The following is a 22,082-nucleotide window of genomic DNA, read 5'->3' as shown; positions in this document are numbered from 1 at the left end:
GAGACCGGGAATTTCGGGCCATAGAAAAAATGCGACTTCTTGATGCCGCAAATTTGGCATGCCCATGTGTATGTGTGTGTACGACATAGTATGCGTATGTGTGAGTGCATATTGATGGGCTCGAGAAGAGTTGGGGAGAGGACCGAAGAGATGACAGCGTGTGGTGTGTTAAGGGGATATGAAAGGGGGAAAAGCGTGCGTTGGCGTAGCTGCAAATGACTTTGCATTCTGACTGGTTAATATAACCGCAGGATAGTATAAAAGCGACGACACTGGGCTGGGCTATGCACGCGTGGGGCAACATACTATACTACGATCTGGGGCACAGACCGACTACGTAAATGTGTATGTGTATGCACATATCCAGGGGCAACTCAATGGACTGTGTAATGGACCCACACTTGCCACATGCCAAAACTCCGATTTACAAAACTCCACCCCCAAAATTGCGAATATACGCCATAATATATAAGATATAGTCCGCTAAGTAGTCTTCTGCCTGTTTATTGTTCTCTTTCTATATATGAGAAGGCACTCATTTATGTGCATGCGAGTGTGTGTCTGTGTGTGTGTGCAACCAATACACAATGTCACAAAAGTCATTTCAATTTAGATGAGAGTCAGTAAATCAACCCCTATCAACATACCAACAACAACTAGCCAGTGCCAGCCCAGGAAACGCCATTGCGAAATTGTCGACGCATACACATACAAAGTAGCACATACAAACACATTATGACATATATCGCCGTATATGTTAATATCCCACATATGAAATATCCTTACGTATCCTAAGGAAAGCTGAGAGACGAATAACAAAGTTATCTTTAAAAAATTATTACTTAAAATTTTAAGAATTTTATTTTTATCTTACTAACCGTAAATAATATTTGGATTTATAGATAATAATATTTATTTGTCTCTCAGATTGGGATCACATTAAAATATATAGTTATAATACAAACTAGTCTGACGAAATGTATTCTTTTTGATTGTATTCTTTTTTGTAAGTTTTTTCTTCTTCAGTTTAATTTTGTCAAATTTTATATTAACCAAACATACTTTAATGAAAGGGTATTTAAATTTATTAATTCGTACCAGTTAATAATTGAATATTCTGGAACTAATTAATAAGAATTCCATTATATTTCTATCATTCAGAAAACTTTAAACTTTTAACTAAAAATTATTATTTAATACATCTTTATAAAGTAAATGCATTTAAGATCTAGCCTTTAATGATAAGTAGATAAACTACTTGATTTAAAAAAAAAATGCTTTTACTCTTAAGTGTTGCCATTTTGATCACCTTGCGGCATATGCCCCATAATTTGCAGAGCCCCTGCTGCTGAGATCCTGACTTTAGAACTAATAATCCGACAGCCTACAAGCGCAGGACGAACCAGCAAAAAAGAGGAAAAAAAAAGAAGAAGCCAGCGAGGCAGCAGCCCGAAGAGCGGCGGCAAAGATATTTGCTGAGGCACATATAGAGAGATACAGACAGTCAGAGAAAGAGAGAGAGCGAAATAGCGTGCACAAGAGAGACAGAGACTGAGCAGGAGAGGGAGATTATGGCGTGCACAGAGCAGGACAACAGATGCCATTACCAATACATACGCAAAGCGGAGCCAACGCCAACGCTAACGTCAACGACAGCGACGACGACGTCGACGATGAGGAGGACTTCGTTCTTGCGCTAGCTTTTCATCATTCTTGACATTTTGTGGTGAATTGTTGAAAGCCACAGAATGTGTCGCAGTGTGCGTGGCCAGGACACATACTACTCTATATATGTATATTTGTATGCGTGTGTGTGTGTTGGTGTGTGCGTGTCGCATGGGGCAAAAGAACAAAAATGGTGGACGGCAGGAAGTCTCCTCATTTGCTGTAATCGCATCAGGCGGCAGGCACAGAAAAAAGGGCGTTTTCCGGTTGGCTGCCCGCCTGTCCTGTTCTGTCCTGTCCTTCCCTGCTCTGCTTTGTCCTCCGTCCTCCCCCCACGTCGCGCACTGTGCTCTGTCCCATATCGTCGTTCTAAGGGATGAAATGTAACATTTTGTAGCTTTTCGTAAATTTTCGACTTTTTCGTCGACGTTTTGGTTTTTCGCTGCCAACGCTTCACATCGCTTCGCTTCGCATTGCCATTTTCCTCATTCGGTTTCGGGTGCTTTATTTTTTTTCGTTGTGTTCTTTCTGTGCTCTGTGTTTTTCAATTTCCCGGACGTTGCTGCCTGTGCCACGGTTGTGGCTTTGTGTCGCGTCTAAAGGGGGGTGGGTGGCAGTGGCAGTGGCAGTGGCAAAGGCAGCGACAGAGGCAGCGACGGGTGGCGGGTGGCTGTCTTTGGCTTTGCTCTGCGTCCTGTCAAATTGACTGCAAAAAGGACCTCTCCTTTGGCAGCTTCACTTTCGTAATTGGCGGTCTGCGCTGCTCAGCTCTGGCTCTGGCTCTGGCTCCGGATCTGACTCTGACTCTGGCTCTGCTTCTGCCACAGCTTCTGGTGCTGCGCCATTCACAGTTGGTCCGTCAGCCAATACGATCCGCATCCGCTTCGCAGCTGCGACGTCGTCCTTTGCGTCGGCAAATGTAACAAACATTTTTCGCGTGTGCTTATTCGAAAGACAACACAAAATTCGTGCATTACAAAGTGAAATTGTTAATACTATATTATAGTATACTGATTGAAAGAACAGAACTAAATCTGCAAATTTCGAGTGTTATTCAAAGTTCTCAACAACTTCAGCACGCTGGATACTTTAGGGTTTAAATATTTCCATCAACGGAAAATGGGCACAGGTAAAATTCAATCGAAAGCCGACGGTAGTTGTGAAAGCTCTATCAAAGCGACGGGATTATTTTAGTCTCTATATAGTAAATTAAACACAAAATTCAAAATACTTGTATATTTAAAAATCTGTGGCGTGAGCAATAATTGAAATACATTGACTATAAAATTTGTTAATCGTATTTTAAATTTTATTTGAGTTTTATTATTCACTTCACTAGCGTTCCATTATTAATAAAACATAAATAAATATGTGTTCAGCTCCCTAATTTAAATTGTAAATACTTCGATTAAGTTCAAAATATTTTATTAAAGTATTCATCAATTATTTCAATAGCATGTCTATAGGAATGTTCTCTGCTTAATAGTAGACCGTTATAAAGGACTTTTAATAAAGTATGTTATATTAAAAAAAAAACAGATTCAATTCAACTTACTATTAAACAAATTAAATTCTCGCAGCTAACAATAAATAAAATATTCACGATTACTTATAAAGATTAATATTAGTAATTGTACGTTAAAATTTTAATTTGTGGTTTAATATTTATTCGTGGTTTTAATATCCATGTAATATTTAAGTTTCCACCGCCAAATATGACTTGTAATTGTGCATTCTTCAGATATTTAATTGAATATTTTGTTAGCAATTTTTTTTAAATGATATAAAAATTAGGATCATAACATTTATTTGATATTGGTTTACCCGCATACGTTTACTTTAACGAACTGTATTGTAACAAATCTACAATACGGATTTAATAGTCGACAATATGAGCATATTTTTATTTAATTATACTTTTGTTATTAATGATATGAAATCCTAAACAATCTAAATGAGGCAAAAATATATCACTTAATTTAAAGAACACAGCACTGACTTTACAAAAGTTTGATTTACTTCGATTTTGTTACAAATTTTTATTTTTTTGTATAAATATTCTGATCAATTTTAAATAATAAGTTCTTTAATTGAATAATCTGATTCATTTGAATTAATAAGTTCTTTCGATGAATAAACTAATGCACTTGTAATATACTTGTAATATAATTTAACTCATAGCTTATTTAAATAAATAATCTAATTTATTCTAAGAATATAATTTAAATGTAGATCAATCTTTAGCGATCACCACAAATTGTATGCATTACTTGAGGCTTAGATCCACTTAAAAAGAAGTGCGGCAATAGAGTAGACCTAATTTGCAGTTCCCACGACCAAATCGTTAAATCGTTTAAATCCCACGTCTGCTCACACCCAAATAAAGTTGGACTGGCGACCTTTTTAGCCTATAAAAACAATGCCGAGATTTTCATACCAGTCAAAAGCATATTGTATGGTTGATAGTTTAACAGAAGATTTTGTTGTATCCCACACACACACAAAGCACAACTCACAACTCGCTTCAGAGTAAAACTGACGCAACTTGATAAATAAACAAAAACATTTAAAATCAACACTAAAAAATTTTAAAAAAGAAAACATTCGATGAAAAAGAGTATATAAATATATGACAGAAGAGTTTGAGGGCTATGGCCTATGCAACCCCTGAGGGTCCAGGGCCAGTGACTGCAAAATGGGCACGCACAACCACTCGAGAGGTGTTAACATGTTGCGGACAATTGCCGATGCGCAGGGTGTGAAAATTGGCAACACGCGTCGCTCGCAACCGAAACCCAACCAAACCAACAGTTGACAATATGTCAAATGTCACAGGACAAAGACTCTCCTCACACTCCTCCCCTCTATCCCTCAACAAAGCGAAACAATCGAAACTGGGCGCGTTTTATTTTGACAAGTGCCGAGTTTTCAACTTAATTTGTGAAGCGTGCCAGCCAAAAAGGGACTCCAAGAGACGAGCGCAAGGAAGGGGGTAAAGTAAAGGCCTGTCTCCATATAACTCGCATTATCTGCTAGCTTTGTGCAATTTTCACTTGCTAATCCGCGACACACACACAAACAGAAACAGTCACACATACGCAGCAGGCAAATATTCGCCAACGAGGGCGCCGCAAAGTATGCAGCACCTTTTGTGCGTGCTGCAATGTGTTTGTTCAAGGGCAGCCAGCTTTGAGGCCGAGCTTAGCATTTAATATAAGTTAAATATGCGGATATGTTGCAGATATCTCTTTGAGTTCGCAGCACTTTGCGACAGTTTGACTAATTCAAAAAGCGAGAAACATTTTCATTAGCAGGTAGAATGCGATTTTGTAGCCCTTGCACTGCATTTCCTGAGTACGTGACCAAACTTGGCTTTGTCACCTTATGATTATAAAATCATTTTGCACTTAAAGATCTTCACCAAATCAAAGTTAATTAATTAATTTTTATTTTTCATTACTTTTCCTTTTTTTTTTTGTATTATTTATTTTGTTATATTATTTTATTTTATTTATATATATTATAATAATATTAGCTTATTATGTACATATTTAAACATAGGTAAAGTAGATTCACTTTAATTTAATATTACTTTTTATTTCTTTTTTCCAAACAATGTTTATATTTTGAAGTGTAATATATTTGAATTACTATCTAAAACTATGAACATTTTTTTCTACAAATAAATACAGCGGACTTAAAACGATCTAAAATATCCATTCATACCTACTCATTACTTATTACTTTTAATTTTTTTATATCATTTTGTATTATATTTTTTAGTTTTGTATAATAATATAAGCTCCATATTAATATGTATTTAAAAGTGGTAAAGTGGATAATCTTTAATTTATTATTAATTCCTTTTATTTTTTTGTTATAATCGAAATTTATATTTTAATGTGTTAACATATATTCACAATATTTGCATTTGCATATGTGAAATACTAAAGAAGTAAACGTATATAATTTTATATATTTTTCTAAACAGCCGGCGATCGTCTGCTGGATATACCCTGCAAGGTGTGCGGGGATCGCAGCTCAGGCAAACATTATGGCATCTATAGCTGCGATGGTAAGTCTGAATTATTCTCTAATCGTTTAATGAAATTAATATAATACTATGTGTATTTGCTTTTTAGGTTGCTCTGGCTTCTTCAAGCGCAGCATTCATCGCAATCGCATTTACACCTGCAAGGCGACCGGTGATCTGAAGGGTCGATGTCCTGTGGACAAGACTCACAGGAATCAATGTCGTGCCTGTCGTCTTGCCAAATGCTTTCAATCGGCCATGAATAAAGACGGTAAGTGAGACAAGTGGGAGCTGCTGGAGAGTTCGAGTCGTTGTTCACCCACAAGTCTTTGTTTTACTTGGAAAATTCATTTAATTATGCAGCAAATTAGCTGGGGCTGCTTTCGCCGCTTTGCCGCTTGCCGGGAAAAGCTTTGGCATAAATTACATTAAACTGGAAAAACCAAAATGCCGCAGGCTTTTGGGTGCCACACACTTTTGGCAACGACTCGACGACTTCTTCCCTGCGGCTGTGGCCTGATGAAGTGGATGCCACTTGATTCTTGATGTAGTTGTCATTAAGCTGATTATAATTTATGCGCACCCCTGCAGACACCTTTCCACCTCTTTTCACCATTTGCCACTCAAAAGCCACACAATAGAAAGTGAAGGCGTGACTTTGATTTACTTCAATTTAAATTTTATAATGTTTGAATACAGTCAAGTTTGTTTCGTTCTATCTTAATTGTGAAGCTGTCACATTTATTTGCTTTAACAAACGAGCACTGAATTTATTATTATTTTTCAATTGGTGAAGGTTAGATTAGTATACGTAACACATTGCGTATGAGCGATGTGCTTATTAATGAATTATTTGGATGCAATATATTAGTAATAACGTCTCAAATATTTAAGTCCCGCAATTAGGATTTTTATCAGCAAATTTCCATTCAAAATTCAATTTTATAGTTTTACTTGTTACTAATAAATACACTATACTATACGTATAAAAATAATTTTTAGTAGACAAACAAAATTTGTAATAGATAATTCAAATACGTAAATTGTTACCTGAAATTATTTGATATACTTTGAAGTATATCTAGCTAAAATTTGAATTAAATTTTGTTGAAAGTAGTTTTGATACACTTTATTGTTTGACTGCTAGACCTTTAATGAAACAACAGTAAAATGTCAAAGGGTATTTTTTTGAATCGCTTCACCTAGTTACTTCATTAATCTTCCGATTATACGATTATTTCTCGTATCACACATAATTCAATTCAAAGTTATGTCCGGCAACTAAGACATCAAATGAAAATGTTTTCCTTGAGTCACTAAATGATTTTGCATATTAGTAATATGTTTTGTTGTTGCGAGTGTTTGGAACTTTATTTGGCCAATGCGATTGACCAAACTTTACAGACCGCTCTCATACGCAACAGCAATTCGAGTGAACCCAAACCCGACAACAACAAGGACGACATTGAATACGGAGAACAACTCAATGCAACAATGCTAGCTTTAAAGCTCTTAAGCCAACATTAAATGTAGCATAAAAACACATAACATGGAAGGCCATCGACTATAGCTCTCTCTATGGCTCGTATAGCTCGTATAGCTCTATGGCTACAATTTACCATTTGGCATCAACGATTGAGGGGTTCATTGCACAACAGCAACAACGACAGCAACAACCACAGCAATAAGTACAGCAGCAGCAACAGCAGCCAGAAGGGACGACAACAGCGTGAGAATTGTTGCAGATTTTCTCACACGCAATTCGCCTTCAGGGTGGGGAAGAGAGGAGAGGAGAGCAGGGGAGCTGTATGCCGAGAGAAAGAGAGAGAGGCTTGGAGAGCAACGAGAGGAGCCGGAGGCGGGGGGCTCGATTGACAATGTGCACTTAATAGCGGATTACATGCATTATCCCATCGCAGAAAATGCGACTAAAATGTATTGACAATCAAATGATGATACCAAACTCAGACGTCAGACGTCAGACTTTAGACCTTAGAACTTGCAAAATCCAACAGACGTCACGTCAGGGGGTAATAGTGCTTCTCTTTTTTTTTTTGGGTGGATAGATAGATGGATGAATTGGATTGAAATGAACCAGAAACAAAGTTAGTTTATGCTGGAGCAAAAGATACGCAGGCAATATTGTTAACGCCCTTGAAACTTGGCTAACAATAACAACGCACGCAGAGGTGACAACAATAGCAAACAAACACACGTAAAAACATATCGAAAGCTACAATAATAAAAGCGATAGAACAGAAAAGCTAAAGTGCAAAAAGCCAATGATTAAATGCTCTATATAGAGTAAGTTAAGGTAAAAGAAAATTAACAAACAAATTCAAATGTTTCTCGAATTTAAAAAATTGTTTAAACATATATGTTAAAATAAGAATGGGTAGATATATAAAAGGTAGATAACAAAAAGGTTTTATAGAGTAAGCCAATATTCGAAAAGAAGAAGATTTAAATATTTAATCTAATCTATTGAAGTATTTTAAAGTATTTTTACAGCACAAAAGTGGAAAACAATTTGTATAATTTTAGATATAATAACTCTATTTTCTTCATTTTTATTGATATTAAATGTTAAGTAAATTGAAAACAAGAACTTAATTTAGGATTATTTTGTTGAAAGATTTGAAACACTCGAAGGTAGCCCACTATAGCTAAATAATCCAATTTCTTTCAAATAGCCAATTTCTCAAACCTACTCTAACTGCACGATAATTGTACTTAACCCTCAGTTGTTAGGGTATGCCTGGGGCGTGCGAAAGCGTCACCGAACATGTTCATGTCCTTTTTCTTTGTGCATTTTCTTAGTTTGCCGCTACAAAGCCCCATGTTAGCTGCCTTTTTGGGGTTTTTCTTGGCTGGTTACCGTAAATAAACAATAAACACACTCCCACAAAGACTGCGAGAGAGCGAGACAGAGAGAAAGAGTGAGAGGAGGAGACTGACACCAACAACTGTTGGAACTCGAACTTGAGCAGCGTTTCCCTTGGCCCAGCGCAAGGATACGTCAGGATGCCTGGGCAGACAAAGTGCTTTTGTTGTTTAGAGCAAAAAGCAAAAAAGCCACAAAAATCGTTCAAGGCACGTTTGTGTTATATTTTTGGGGCTGACAAACATGCGAGTAGTTGGATGTTGTTTTTCCCGACATCCCCCCCGAGGGGGTTTGAAAGGAAGCTTGGGCATGTGGTTAGCCATTTTTAGTTGGTCTTTCGTTTATTTAGCCACAGTTTTTAGACTCGTTGGGCCATTGTGTGATTTCTCGACGTTGCCAATAAAGTTAATTAGAAAAACGGACAAGTGCTGGCAACTGTCGGAAAGTAGTGTTGCAAAGCGAAACTAAACTCGAAAATATCCCAGACTAAGAAAGTAAGATAGAGTGAGCGAGATAGGTGTATTGTGAAGTGAGTTATTACGTGAAAATATGACAAACGGCGCACATTTCGTTTGCCATCTCGTTCCTGCCTTATAAATGTTTGGCTCCTTTGTATGCTAATATCCGGACAGAGGGTGCAGGGAACGAGAAGAAAAAGTAGAAGAAGGAAAAAAAGAAAGCAAAGACATGAAGCGAGATTCCCTTAACAAATTATGTTGCCACTTGTCACATTTAATGGTATTTGCATTTGTATACCAACAAAGTGTCAGCATCATCTCACGCATAGTGATGATGTCCCCCCACCCCCCCACCAACCTTCCACCTCTCACTCCTCTTCTCTGTCTTCTCCACATCTACTTCCATTTCTTTCTTATTTCTTTACAAATATTTACGCGGCATTTTAAGCGGATTTTTCATTTTGAGTGATTTGTGTCGCTTTCCCAAATCCCATTCGCACAAGCAAAATAAAAAAGCGAGCAATAAAATGTCCTTTTCTGGGCGTTTGCGTGTGCTGTCGTTGTTGTTGCTGCTTGGTCCTTAAGTCTCACTGGCTGCGTGATGAGCTGAAAAGTGAGCTCTAATGATGGCGTAGAGAAAACAAAAGTAATTCATATTATACTTATGATTTGAGTTATTATTACAATTTGTACCTTAAGCTGATCATTTAGTTATGCAGAGTGGCGGAAAGAGCTTAAAGAACACTATAATATTACATTAGTACTTAAAGGTATTATGATTTTGTACCTCCAGCAAATGTATGTAATGTGTGCATGCAGAAAGAGTTATCTCCGACCCCATAAAGTTAATCAGCTTCAACAGACGATCAATATAATATCAAATATACAGCCGTGGAATTTTGGTTGCAATCAGATAAAAATTGTAAAATGTATTTAAGAAATCATTTTGGCTACTGGGTGTTAGTTGCTTTGGTTAATAGTCTGCTATATTTTGTAGTCTATGGTATATTATTTGTAAAAATTGTTAGTGGAATATAAAATTGTACTTTTATTATATCATATTCCAAAATAATTCCATTCAGTTTTATATTATTTTCATTCAATTTCTTTGGCTGTTTATCGATCGTACTAATTTCACTTTCATACAGCTGTAGAATTTTAACTTTAGCACTTTCGGCAAATCGAAAAGTTTGCAAAGCTAATGTCAAACAAAACGCTTAACGCAAACCTTTCAAGCGAACCAAGCAACATTTGTACCATACACAAAACAACAACAAAAACAACGACGAGAAATAAGAACAAATAGTCAGAAAAGGCTGCAATAAAATCAGCCAAGTGCAAGTTTAATGAAAAAGGAACTGCAAATGGAAATTGTTCGCACTCGACTGTTAGTTTTCCAATTCCCATTCCCATTCCCTTTCCTCTTGCTTCTATCTTTGTGTATAAGGTATATTTTGCAGCATACTTTTGGGCAGTTAAGCCCTTTTGTCAACAGACTGCGTTGTAACTTAGCTCGTTGTCTTCGTCTGCGTTTGCGGTTCTCTAAATGGAACGTCAGGCAGTTGAAGCAATTGTTGCCATTCCACGTTGTTGATATTCGCATTATTATTGTTGTTGTTGTTGTTGTTGCTTGTGAGTCTGTCTATGTATAGTCGACTTTTTGGCGCTGGATGGCGACTAATTTCATGACCACATTTAAACGTATTGATTTTGTGTGTGTTTATATATATCTGAGGGAGTATACATATTAATATATATACAGTGTCTATGTGATTGATATATTTATTTATTTGCAAAACTTTTAAGCCTCTCGCTGCACTGTGTCCGCCATATTACGTATACGCATTTCACATTTACACATGACTGCAGGGCACTGAAAGCCAGGCGCCCTCTCATATGCACACATACAGGCACACACATGCACGTACATGTGTCGACATGTGTGTATGCGAACTGCAGTGTCGCTCTTAATTGACATTATAGCCTACTACTTTATGTGCATACACTTTTGGTAGGCAGTGTGCGAGCTGCCGACATGTAAATGCGACTGGCTTGCATGTGTCACGGCACTCACACCAGCCCACACTCCATGTGTGTGTACCTCAATATGCGTGCGTCTCTGTGTGTGTGCATGTGTGAGTGTGTCTGTGTGAATGACAAAAGTGTCAGTGTCAACATTAAAAGCGGATTTAAAATCACTCACTCACTGGGCGCTGCTGACAGAGTCAGAGCGTAAAAGCCTTTGGCCTCCTGAACCATGTTTCCCAATGCCAGAGCGACAGAGACAGAGATGGAGACAGTGGTAGAAAGCGAGAAAGAGATGGAAGAGCAGTGCAGCCAGCAAAAAGATATTGTAAATATTCCAATTGGGTGAAAGTTAAAGTTATGCATAAAACTGCAAGCGAATTGTGAAAGAGTACAAAATATTAAAATACATTGTAATTATTCTTTTTAATTGCCGCTTAATACTTGTTAAAAGAAATTAATGTGCGAGAATTTTAATACATTGATATTTTATACTGAACCTTTAATATTTTGTGAAAATTGCATTCGTATAAATGAAAATGAATTACAAAAATATTAATCAAATTTATGTGGTAGTAATGTAGTAACAAACAATATTATAAATAGCAACTTTTAGACAATTGCATTATATAATATATTAAACTTAGTCCAATATTAAAGTTTTAAATAATTTTAAGAAATATACACATTTAGTTCTATTACAATTCCAGTAACTATTTAAGAGTTCAAATATACTTTACAAAGCTGAACAATTTAATCAAATCATAGAACACAATCTTTAAAATGAAATCGGTTTATTTCTTCAAAAGTTTATTATAAGATTAGTTTAAATTCTCCACGAAGAACCACAGCTGTTGCAGTCAATAATATGCGGCTTTATGTTTATCTATCATCTCAAAATAAGGTAAAATGTGTAACAAACTGTAACGCTTATCGAGACATCAATTTGTCACTCGACTGGCTTGGTTTGGACTCCTGCTGTGGATTGTGGCTATGAGGTGCTTGAGCTGGCATTAACAATGCCCATTATGCACTATTATGCACTTTACAATTGCTAAGCCAAATGCGATGCTCATCTTAAGCCCCGTTCCCCCCTTCCTTCTTCTCTCCTTCTCGACAGTGAGGGGTGAAGGGCACGAGCCAAAACACCCCATCGCCATTTGCCAACCGCATCGAATCACTTCAAGTGTTTATTTTTTTTCTCTGCAATTTCACGGTTTCTTTTCACCCCTCCTCGGCAATCAAAAAAGAGAACATTTAGGTGTGTTGCCTTATTTACTTTTCATTTGCCTGCCAAATACGCGTTTTGTACATTTCTTGCGCAATTTTACGTTATTACTCGAGCAAACATAAAGCTCCCGGATGTTGTCTTCACTCATTATGTTTGTTACGATTGCAGCGATGATGCTTCGCGCTTTTCAGCTTACGAGCTCGACTCGCAACCATTCGACATTCAACGTTCAGGATTCACCATTCTCCATTCACCATTCAGTATTGTCCATTGTCCATTACCCATTAATGTGGGCCTCGGGTTGATGATCATTCATTGGGATTTTTGCGTGTCTCGGTCGTGAAGTCGCTGCGAACTCTGGGAATTCGGCAGCTGCTTAACATCCGTTTCACTCGCCTTTTGCGCTTTGTCTCTACTCTCTCCTCGCTCCTCTCTCCAGTCTCCGCTCTCCGCGCTGCCACTTATCATTAATTTTTCTACCGTATTTCTTTGCCCTGGCATTCTGACATTTTTGCCTTTGCCTTCGTTTTTCTGATCCCGTCCCCTGTTTTGACATAATTGTTTTTGCTTCCATGCGTTTGTAGTTCACGCTCCCTTCACTTCTCACTCACTTCTTTCCACTTCACCCCCGCCTAGTTCTGACCATCGCACGTCTCTCTACCCTAATTAATTGATTAGCTTCAGCAAATCGGTCAATATGTTTTGCTTTTCCTTGCACACTGTGTTTTTATTGCTCTCCACGCTCTGAGGATGCGTAATGAGTTGCTAATTAGATTTGTTCATCGTACCTTTTTTTCTTCAAATCAACTCAGCACTTTTTGGGAGTCTTTCCAGGTGTTTAAGACTATTCTATAAAATAAAAGTGACGGAATAAAATTCTTGAAATTCTTTCTATTTGAAGAATCAACAAATTTATAAAAAAAAAACAACATATTTAAGAAATCTCTGAAAATATATTAAAAAAATATTCGATAAAACTAGATCTACCGAATATATATTTAGAGAAACTATAAGTATATTTTATCTTTCTTAGTATAATTTATTCTTAATATATAAAATTTAAAAAATTCAGTTATGGTTGTTGATAATATTAGAGATATACATAAAATAGATTTTTATTTTTCTTATAGAAACCAAACATTTTTTATTTCACATTGATTTTAATATTATGTAATATTTTATTAGGATTTTCAAAAATTATTTCTATACAAACTTTTTTTTCAAATAGAGTTATTTCTGTAAATTATTATATTTTTAAATATATACATATTTTTTATTATTTCTCCATTTATTTGTTCCACTCAGAGATTTGACCTTTGCTCATGATATTTAGCATCCGACCTAACCTCAAAATGGCTGTGAGCAGCGAACCCAAAAACGCCTCAAGTTGCAGGCATAAAAAAGGCAACACGACTTTTGCATTTTGCATTTCATAACTTTTCCAGTAATCAAATTGGTTGGAACTTAATTTCTTCTTTCTTGACGCAACTTTCGCACTTTGGCGACGAAAACAAAATGGCGTCGCCTCAAGAAAAGTTGAAGATGGATGAAGATTCGAGCAGGCGAGAAAAAGTGAATGAGAGGGAAATGAGGACTGTTTTATATGTTTTTTAATTTTTGCTTATGCCCGTTAATTTTTTGCCTTTTTCACACGTTTCTTTGTTTGCCCGAAGGATGAGAAGTAGCATAAAAGTGTCGCGTGCAAAGGGTTAGAAGTGCTCAAGGTTTCACTTGAAGTTGGGTTACAATTTTTCGTTTGGGTTCTCAACTTTCCTTCTTTTTTTTTTTGCGTGCAGACCGCAGTTTTTAAGGAGTCTCTCTCTCTCTCGCGGGTGAAATTTGTCGCAAGTTTGTATGATGCCGCTTAACCCGCAGCGTAAAAATTTGATGAGTTTGGCATTTTCTTTAATTGAAATTTGTGATCTTTTGAGAGCTTTGCTTTTTTGCTGTTGCATACTTTCTGGCGCTAGTTTGCAATGCCATCAGCCAGAGGCCGTCAAGTGGCTGCAGTCACTTTCCATGAAAAGCGAGAGAGAGAGAGAGAGATGGAAAGATAGAGAGAGACTCAGAGACAAACTCACGAATTCACTCACACATGCGATTAGCTGCGGATTAAAATGTCACCCCTTTTGCGCAGCGTCACGCACAAGAAACAAGATAGAAACATGCACATGCTATAGATACATTTAATTACAAACAAATAAAAGTCATGACAGCAACCCACACTCAAACATGTGTGTGTGTGTGTGTGTGAGTGTGTCTGTGACGCGAATGAACTCGATCCTGGTCCAGGCTTGGGGCATATGCAACAGTTCACACGACCAGACCTGTCCCAGGACTTTTGTATCTTTGTATCCTTGCATCTGTGTATCTCCGCATTTTAATAATCGGTTTATTATGCCTGCTTCTATTCAGATGTGTATGTGTGTGTGTGTGTGTGTGTGGGCGCCTCAAGAAGCGACTTATACACACACACACACACACACACTCAGACAAGTGTTACTTTCTATTTGCTATTTGAGTTCGTCAAACAGATAAGTCCAAACTCACACTTCAAAGAGACGGCAAAGTTTTTCTGGGTGGCCAACAAAAAAGAGAAGAAAGCCATGCAAAGTATCTTTCAAATTAACTTTATTTATTTAACTACTTAAAAGCAGATTAACGCAATTACACACTTGAACTGATTTTATGCAAAACGGATGAGCAATCGAAATGTCATGGATTGATAGGCAACATCAGCATCTTTCACACACGCGCACACACACGCACATACCCAAACACACACACACACACGCACGCAGTAACTGCCGAATCAGCCGCAAATCAGCAAAAAAAAAGACAGCCCAAGTCCCCTATCTTAAACTTCAATCATCATTCGGTTCGATTTTTAAAGTTGTTGCCCTTAACTTTCTATAATATTATATTAATATAATTAATAATAATATATTGCTATTGATATTGGGGAATATAAATGCAGTATAGTATATATAGCGATAGTAAACATTGTAAAGCAAAACTATTGAAATCTTTAAACTTGTTTGAATGTAAAAAGTTGTTTACAACTCTTCTTTAAATATATTTGCAAAGTAAGCAATAGAATATGAAAGATTTTTAAGGGAAAGCAGTACATAAAAGATTATTCAATAATTTGAATACAAAATAATGTAAAGAACATAACATAACACATTTTTGGGGGAAAAGGTTTTTCAAATGTTGATATCCGTGATTTTCACTTCGTTGCTTCATTGCTTTGTTGATTCAACTTCGATATGCATCTTTTTAATAAGAATTATCCTATATTTATGATTCTATGATTAAATCGTAGTTCGAACCTGTTTTTAAGACAAAATTATTCACATATTGTAACAGTTTTAACTCTTAACTGTTGTGGTGTTCAAATGTTGATATCCATGTCTTCATTACTTTGGTGATTTAAATTCAATATGCAACTTTTCAATAAGAATTGTCTTATATTTAAGATTATATAATTAAATCGTAGTTCAAACATTTTTTTTAAGACAAAATTTTTCATATATTGTACAATTTTTTAAACTTTTAACTCCTTTTAAAAAAGAAATCCATTCATTAAAATGTCAAATGTTGATATCCGTGATTTTCTCTTCGTTGCTCGTTGATTCAACCTCAATATGCACCTTTCGAATTATCTTATATTATTTATGACAATATTACAATACAAAATTCATCACATATTGAAATAGTTTAAACTCTTAAGTCCTTTTGAAAAGAAATCCAAACATTGAGGTGTTGATATCCGTGATTTTCACTTCGTTGATTTGTTGATTCAACTTCAATATGTATCATTTTAATATAAATTATCTTATATTTATGACAATATTACAATACAAAAGTCATCACATATTATAATAGTTTTTCAACATATAACTTAACTTTTAATACCTTTTGAATTCTTTCAGCTGTGCAGCACGAGCGTGGTCCTCGGAAGCCAAAACTGCATCCGCAGTTGCATCACCATCACCATCATGCGGCTGCCGCAGCTGCAGCTCACCATGCAGCCGCTGCCCATGCTCATGCCCACCATCATCATCATCACCATCACGCACATGCTGCAGCAGCTCATCATGCAGCTGCGGCGGCAGCAGCTGCAGCTGGACTGCATCATCACCATGGCGGTCACTTGCCCGTCTCGTTGGTGACCAATGTGTCGGCCTCATTCAACTACACGCAACACATCTCGACACATGCACCGCCTGGTGGATTTCATTTGGCTGCTGGCGCTCCACCCAATGCGCTGCCTCATCAGACGCAGGCACAGGCTCAGACCCAGGTGCAAGTGCAGTCACAGACGACACATCCTGGCCAGCAGACGGCGTCGCATGCAACGGCATTTCATCATCCTGGCCATGGTCATGTATTAGCGCCACATGCAGCGCTGCAGAATGGCGGTGGCGGTGGCAATGGGCATGTGAGTGGAGCTGCTGGTGCCTCAACGGTGGCCATGACCTTTCCACCTCATTTGCTGCATCACAATCTGATTGCCGAGGCGGCCAGCAAGTTGCCGGGCATCACGGCGGCAACGGCCACGGCGGTGGCTGCTGTCGTCTCAACGGGACCTTATGCACAGGCCACGCCCACAGCGCAGAACAACTACTCCTCGCCCTCGCCCAGCAATTCGATTCAATCGATATCGAGCATTGGCTCAAGAAGCGCTGGCGGTCGAGGTGGCGACGTCGACGGTGACGGCGACGGAGGTCTTAGCCTGGGCAGCGAGAGTCCTCGCGTGAATGTCGAGACGGAGACGCCTTCGCCATCGGCCTCGCCTCCGCTAAGTGCTGGCAGCGTGTCGCCAGCTCCCACGTTGACCGACTCCCAGAGTCTGGCGGCTTCGAGTACCTCGCCGCATCCGCCGCAGAACTCGAACTATTGCATCAGCGAAGCCTCGCATCAGACCATCAACAATGCCACAACGCCGCCCAGCAATGCGGCACTCCTCATGCACAGCATTCACGTTAACAACAACAACAACAATAACAATCACAATAACAACAACAATAATAATAATAACAATAATAACAACAACAACAGTGACAACAATAATAAACAACACAGCTACACATCGGGCTCTCCAACGCCCACAACTCCAACTCCGCCTCCTCCGCCAGCGCTGCCCGCCCCTCGTGCTAGCAGCGGCTGCCACGCCTCCAATGGCTTCCTCGAGCTGCTGCTGAGTCCCGACAAGTGCCAGGAGCTCATCCAGTACCAGGTGCAGCACAACGCGCTCCTCTTCCCCCCTCCGCTGCCCCAGCAGCTGCTCGACTCGCGCCTCCTCTCCTGGGAGATGCTCCAGGAGACGACGGCGCGTCTGCTCTTCATGGCCGTGCGCTGGGTCAAGTGTCTGATGCCCTTCCAGACACTCTCCAAGAACGATCAGCATCTGCTGCTTCAGGTGTGTACAACCCACGATTAATATTTAAATTAATCGTAAGGGTTTTTTTGAATATATTCTTAAGCAACCAAATCTGTTGATTTATAATTTATCATTTATAAAACAAATGAAAGAGCAACAGAAACAGAATAATTTTCCATTCAAATTAACGAAAAAGAAATACGTTATATGCAATTAAATATACAATGCCTTAACAAATGTAGAAGTTAAAAATACTATTAAACTTAAGGAAAGAAAAGTTCTAAATTAGCTAACTATAATTTATCTATATTATTCTTAAAACTATATAAATATTTTATTGGTTTTATAAACTTCATTTTTATCTCTCTCTTTATTTATGTAACAAATTATCGCTCTTTTAGAATCATGTGATATCTGATAAAAATTATCTGTATCAAAATACTATTTGAGAGATCTTCACCCCGTAGAAGTTGTAGAAGTATTGCTAGTTTGAATTAAAAAAAAATAAATCTTATTGCTTGTAAAAGGAATTAAAATTTATTCAAGTACTCAAAAGGAATGAATATTTTTAAATGATATGCATAGCTCTAAATAATATTTCATTAGTTTATTATATACATTGACACCATTATAAAAATGTTTAACTTAGCTGATTTGGTTATCTATGTTAAGTTATAATAAATCGTTAAGCCATAATTCTATTAAATCATTAGTATTAATAACTAATTTCTGATATAGTTTAAACTAAAATTCTTTAGAGCATATATTCTTCTAAATTATAAATCCATTATTAACTTTCTATATTATAAAAAAATAATGTAAATTCCTTTCAATCTCACTAATCTCCTCTTTGTTTCTATTTTGCAGGAGTCTTGGAAGGAGCTGTTTCTGCTGAACCTTGCCCAATGGACAATACCCTTAGATCTGACACCGATACTCGAGTCGCCGCTGATCAAGGAGCGCGTGCTGCAGGACGAGGCGACGCAGACGGAGATGAAGACGATCCAGGAGATCCTCTGCCGCTTCCGACAGATCACGCCCGATGGCAGCGAAGTGGGCTGCATGAAGGCGATTGCCTTGTTTGCTCCAGAGACAGCTGGACTGTGCGATGTGCAGCCGGTGGAGATGCTGCAGGATCAGGCGCAGTGCATACTCTCGGATCATGTGAGGCTTCGCTACTCCCGCCAGGCGACACGCTTTGGCCGTCTTCTTCTGTTGCTTCCCTCTCTGCGGACGATACGAGCGTCGACCATCGAGGCGCTCTTCTTCAAGGAGACCATCGGGAATGTGCCCATTGCTCGTCTGCTGCGCGATATGTACACCATGGAGCCCGCCCAGGTGGACAAGTAGAGCGAAGAAGGAGGAAGGAAAGGATGCAGTTGGGCATCCAATGTAATCAAAATCGATTCGCGTTGCATTTAAGCGGCAACAATTTTTGTCACTTGCAAAAATATTTTTGCTCCAACTAAAAATGAAAAACGAAGCAGAATGGGAAGCAGAAAAATAGGAACGAAATGAAAATGAAAAATAAAAATTGCTAACTCGACTCGACAACTGCAGCTGCGACAGTTCACAGCGTACAAAGTTCATGTAATAGATACATTGCCACGCCCCCAAGCCCAGGCCAGCCCAGCCCCGCTGGCTGCTTTCACGTTGATTTATAGCTCTGTTCGCGATTTCTTTTTTTTTTTATTTCTAACATTTTATTTTTAGTCTCCTCCGCCATGCACTTTATTTATCTTTCATTCGACATTTTGTCGTCTCTTTTCTAAAACTGCTCATGTTATTTCAACCTGGCAACCTGGCAAACCTGCAATCCTCCCGCCGCACCCTTGACCTGCAGCAGCAACATCTCCCCGACTCCCCCGCTCCTTGCTTTGCCCCAACCACTTCCCATTTCTGTTTTACCTTTATCACGTTTTGGCTTTGTTATACCCTACCAGGAGGGTATTACAGCTTTAAGAGACAGTTCGGTATTAGCTTTGATTCAACTATAATGATTATAATTTAAGTTCCAACTAAATTAAAAAGTAATACATTTATTATTATTACAATTAACTTGGATTCAATTAACATCATTTTAAAGTGAAAAAATCTAGAAAAAAATGTATTACTTATAAATGTATTTATTATTAGATACTGTGATTTTAAGTTACATATTGTTCATCATAAAAATATTGTAAATTATTTTATTCGGTCTTCTATTCCCTGGCATATCCTGATCTGACCAACTTTAGTCTCACTTCATTGTGTACATAATTCAAAACTCATAATTTCCCTCTGCTCTCTTGTGAGTTCTTTCATTTCTCGTTCTCTTCACTTTTTTTTCGTTTGTTACATTTGCTGGAAAATCGCGTTTAGAAATCGTGGAAAATGAAAAAATAACTTTGCCGCAGGTCAAACGCACAAAATGTTCTCGTATTCTCTGTATGATTTGTCTCTTACATTTCGATGGTTTGATGTATCAGCAGAGTACTTCATATATCGCATATATTCACATATATGGATACACACATAGACACACACACACACAAATACATACACACATATTGGTGCCAGCTCGGTTTATGAATTATTAAATGATAAACGCTTTGTAATTGATTTTCGCACAATCAAATTGTAAAATGGTATGCAGAGAAATGTTGCTAACGATTTATACACATATAGAAAATAGAAATATAAATAAAATACAAATAAAGCTTAGATATAAAATGATACAGTTGGAAATAGTATGTAAATCGCAACAGCTGTTGCTACCAGCATATAAATGCATATTAATTATTATATATACAAAAATATTTAAATAAATTGAAATACCTAAAATACGAGAAATGTTTTAAGAATTTGAAAACCCTGTCAGTTTTTATTTAGATAATTCTCCTTCTCAGGTAAGTTCCATACATAATGCGGAATACCCAGAATTTCAGATCTCCACCTGAAATTGAAGTTAACATCTCATCAAGCGGCAAGTGATACAGTAAAAGACCCAGATATTAAATACTTTGCATAGTATCAATATTAAAAGTGTTACATCCTAAGATGATCCCATACTTTTTTCATTACAATCCATAGTGATTGTCCTTGTGTGTCATGCAACATGCATCCTTTGAAAATACGACAGAATATGACTGAGATATAGCTGGTTTTTTGACATATCCTTGAGGATTGAGAACCCAGATTTTGTAATCAGAATAAGTAGTAACATCTATTTTCATTCGAGAATTTTAGGATAAAAGGGTATAATAAATTTATGCTTACAAGAAATGTATGCGATAGGTCGAAGGAGCCATCTACAATCCATATATTCTTGATTAACAAAGACGATATATCTCACGGCTAAAATGCACCTCAACAAAATACGAGTAATTCAAGCCAAGACGCTGAGGCAGATCTCAGGAGCTCCATGGTACATGAGAACGGCGCGACCTCAAAGTACCAAAAATTGGCGATAGAATTCAGGCAATTGCACAAAAATATACGGAGAGACTTGAAGGTTACCCTAACAGCCTGGCTAGGCGCCCAACGCCGAGTCATCGCACTACAGTCAGGAGAAGATTAAAACGCTATCATCCTCAAGACCTGCTGTCTCGGGTCTTGACCTGATATTTACCAGTAATACTGTACATAAAATTCCCGTATATCCTTAGATTCAATTTATATAATATTTGTTTACTTTATATTTATTATGTGCTGCTGACATAATTAATTTTCTTTTTATAATTTCTGATTTGCTTAAGTTGCCCAGTTAGGTAACAGTGCACCTAGTATCTTTGTCATCATTTCGTCATTATTTTAATAAAAAAAACGATATAGCCTTATGAAACACTAGATTTAATAGACTATAAATAGAGCTCTAATTTATTTTCGTCAGCACCTAATATTATTGCGCCCCTATAAAGTAAGTTTTAGATTTTTACCACTTCTTATGGAAATCTGTCATATATTTTATTCTATGGTGTATTTTAAATGTAGTAGTAGTAGTATATCGATATACTAAAGATAACCTTCGGTATATTTCGGTAAAAGATCGTAATGTCATTTGGCACAAGGATAGTTGTTTTTAATAGAGCCGATTAGCATTCTAAAAACTTCGAATATCGAGATTTGTGTCAACCTATTCGTGAGGAATATAATCCTCCCAAAGAATATTCACATTGTGTCTGCGGGTCTCGAGTTATTCTGGAATTTGGGCTTTTGACGTGATTTGGCCTCCGAACAGAAAAATTACAATTATTTACGAATTCCGTGCAAAACGAAGAGCTTCGATAAGGAATTTTAATGTGATAAATTACTTACTTTAAATTGTCACCGCTCTTAATGGTATCTAAAAGATGTAACTTTTCCTATTGACATTTTTATTTTTATTATTATTATTATTAGTCCGGAGTGATTCCATAATC

The 22,082-nt window shown here is 37.4% G+C and overlaps 1 protein-coding gene across 1 annotated transcript; it reads left to right on the top strand.

Moving 5' to 3' along the window:
* Positions 1 to 2,711: 2,711 nt before the first annotated feature.
* On the top strand, positions 2,712 to 19,365 carry LOC132791291 (protein dissatisfaction). Its single transcript, XM_060800159.1, has 5 exons — positions 2,712 to 2,794; positions 5,657 to 5,740; positions 5,808 to 5,969; positions 16,232 to 17,721; positions 18,550 to 19,365. Exons 1-5 carry the CDS (start codon positions 2,785 to 2,787, stop codon positions 19,030 to 19,032), a joined length of 2,229 nt encoding a protein of 742 aa, XP_060656142.1. The 5' UTR covers positions 2,712 to 2,784; the 3' UTR covers positions 19,033 to 19,365.
* Positions 19,366 to 22,082: the final 2,717 nt, after the last annotated feature.

The sequence above is a fragment of the Drosophila nasuta genome, chromosome 2L, assembly GCF_023558535.2.
Source record: "Drosophila nasuta strain 15112-1781.00 chromosome 2L, ASM2355853v1, whole genome shotgun sequence".
Classification (NCBI taxonomy): Eukaryota; Metazoa; Arthropoda; class Insecta; order Diptera; family Drosophilidae; genus Drosophila; species Drosophila nasuta.
Note: the sequence above shows the minus strand (reverse complement) of the source record. Positions and strands in the feature narration are given on the sequence as shown.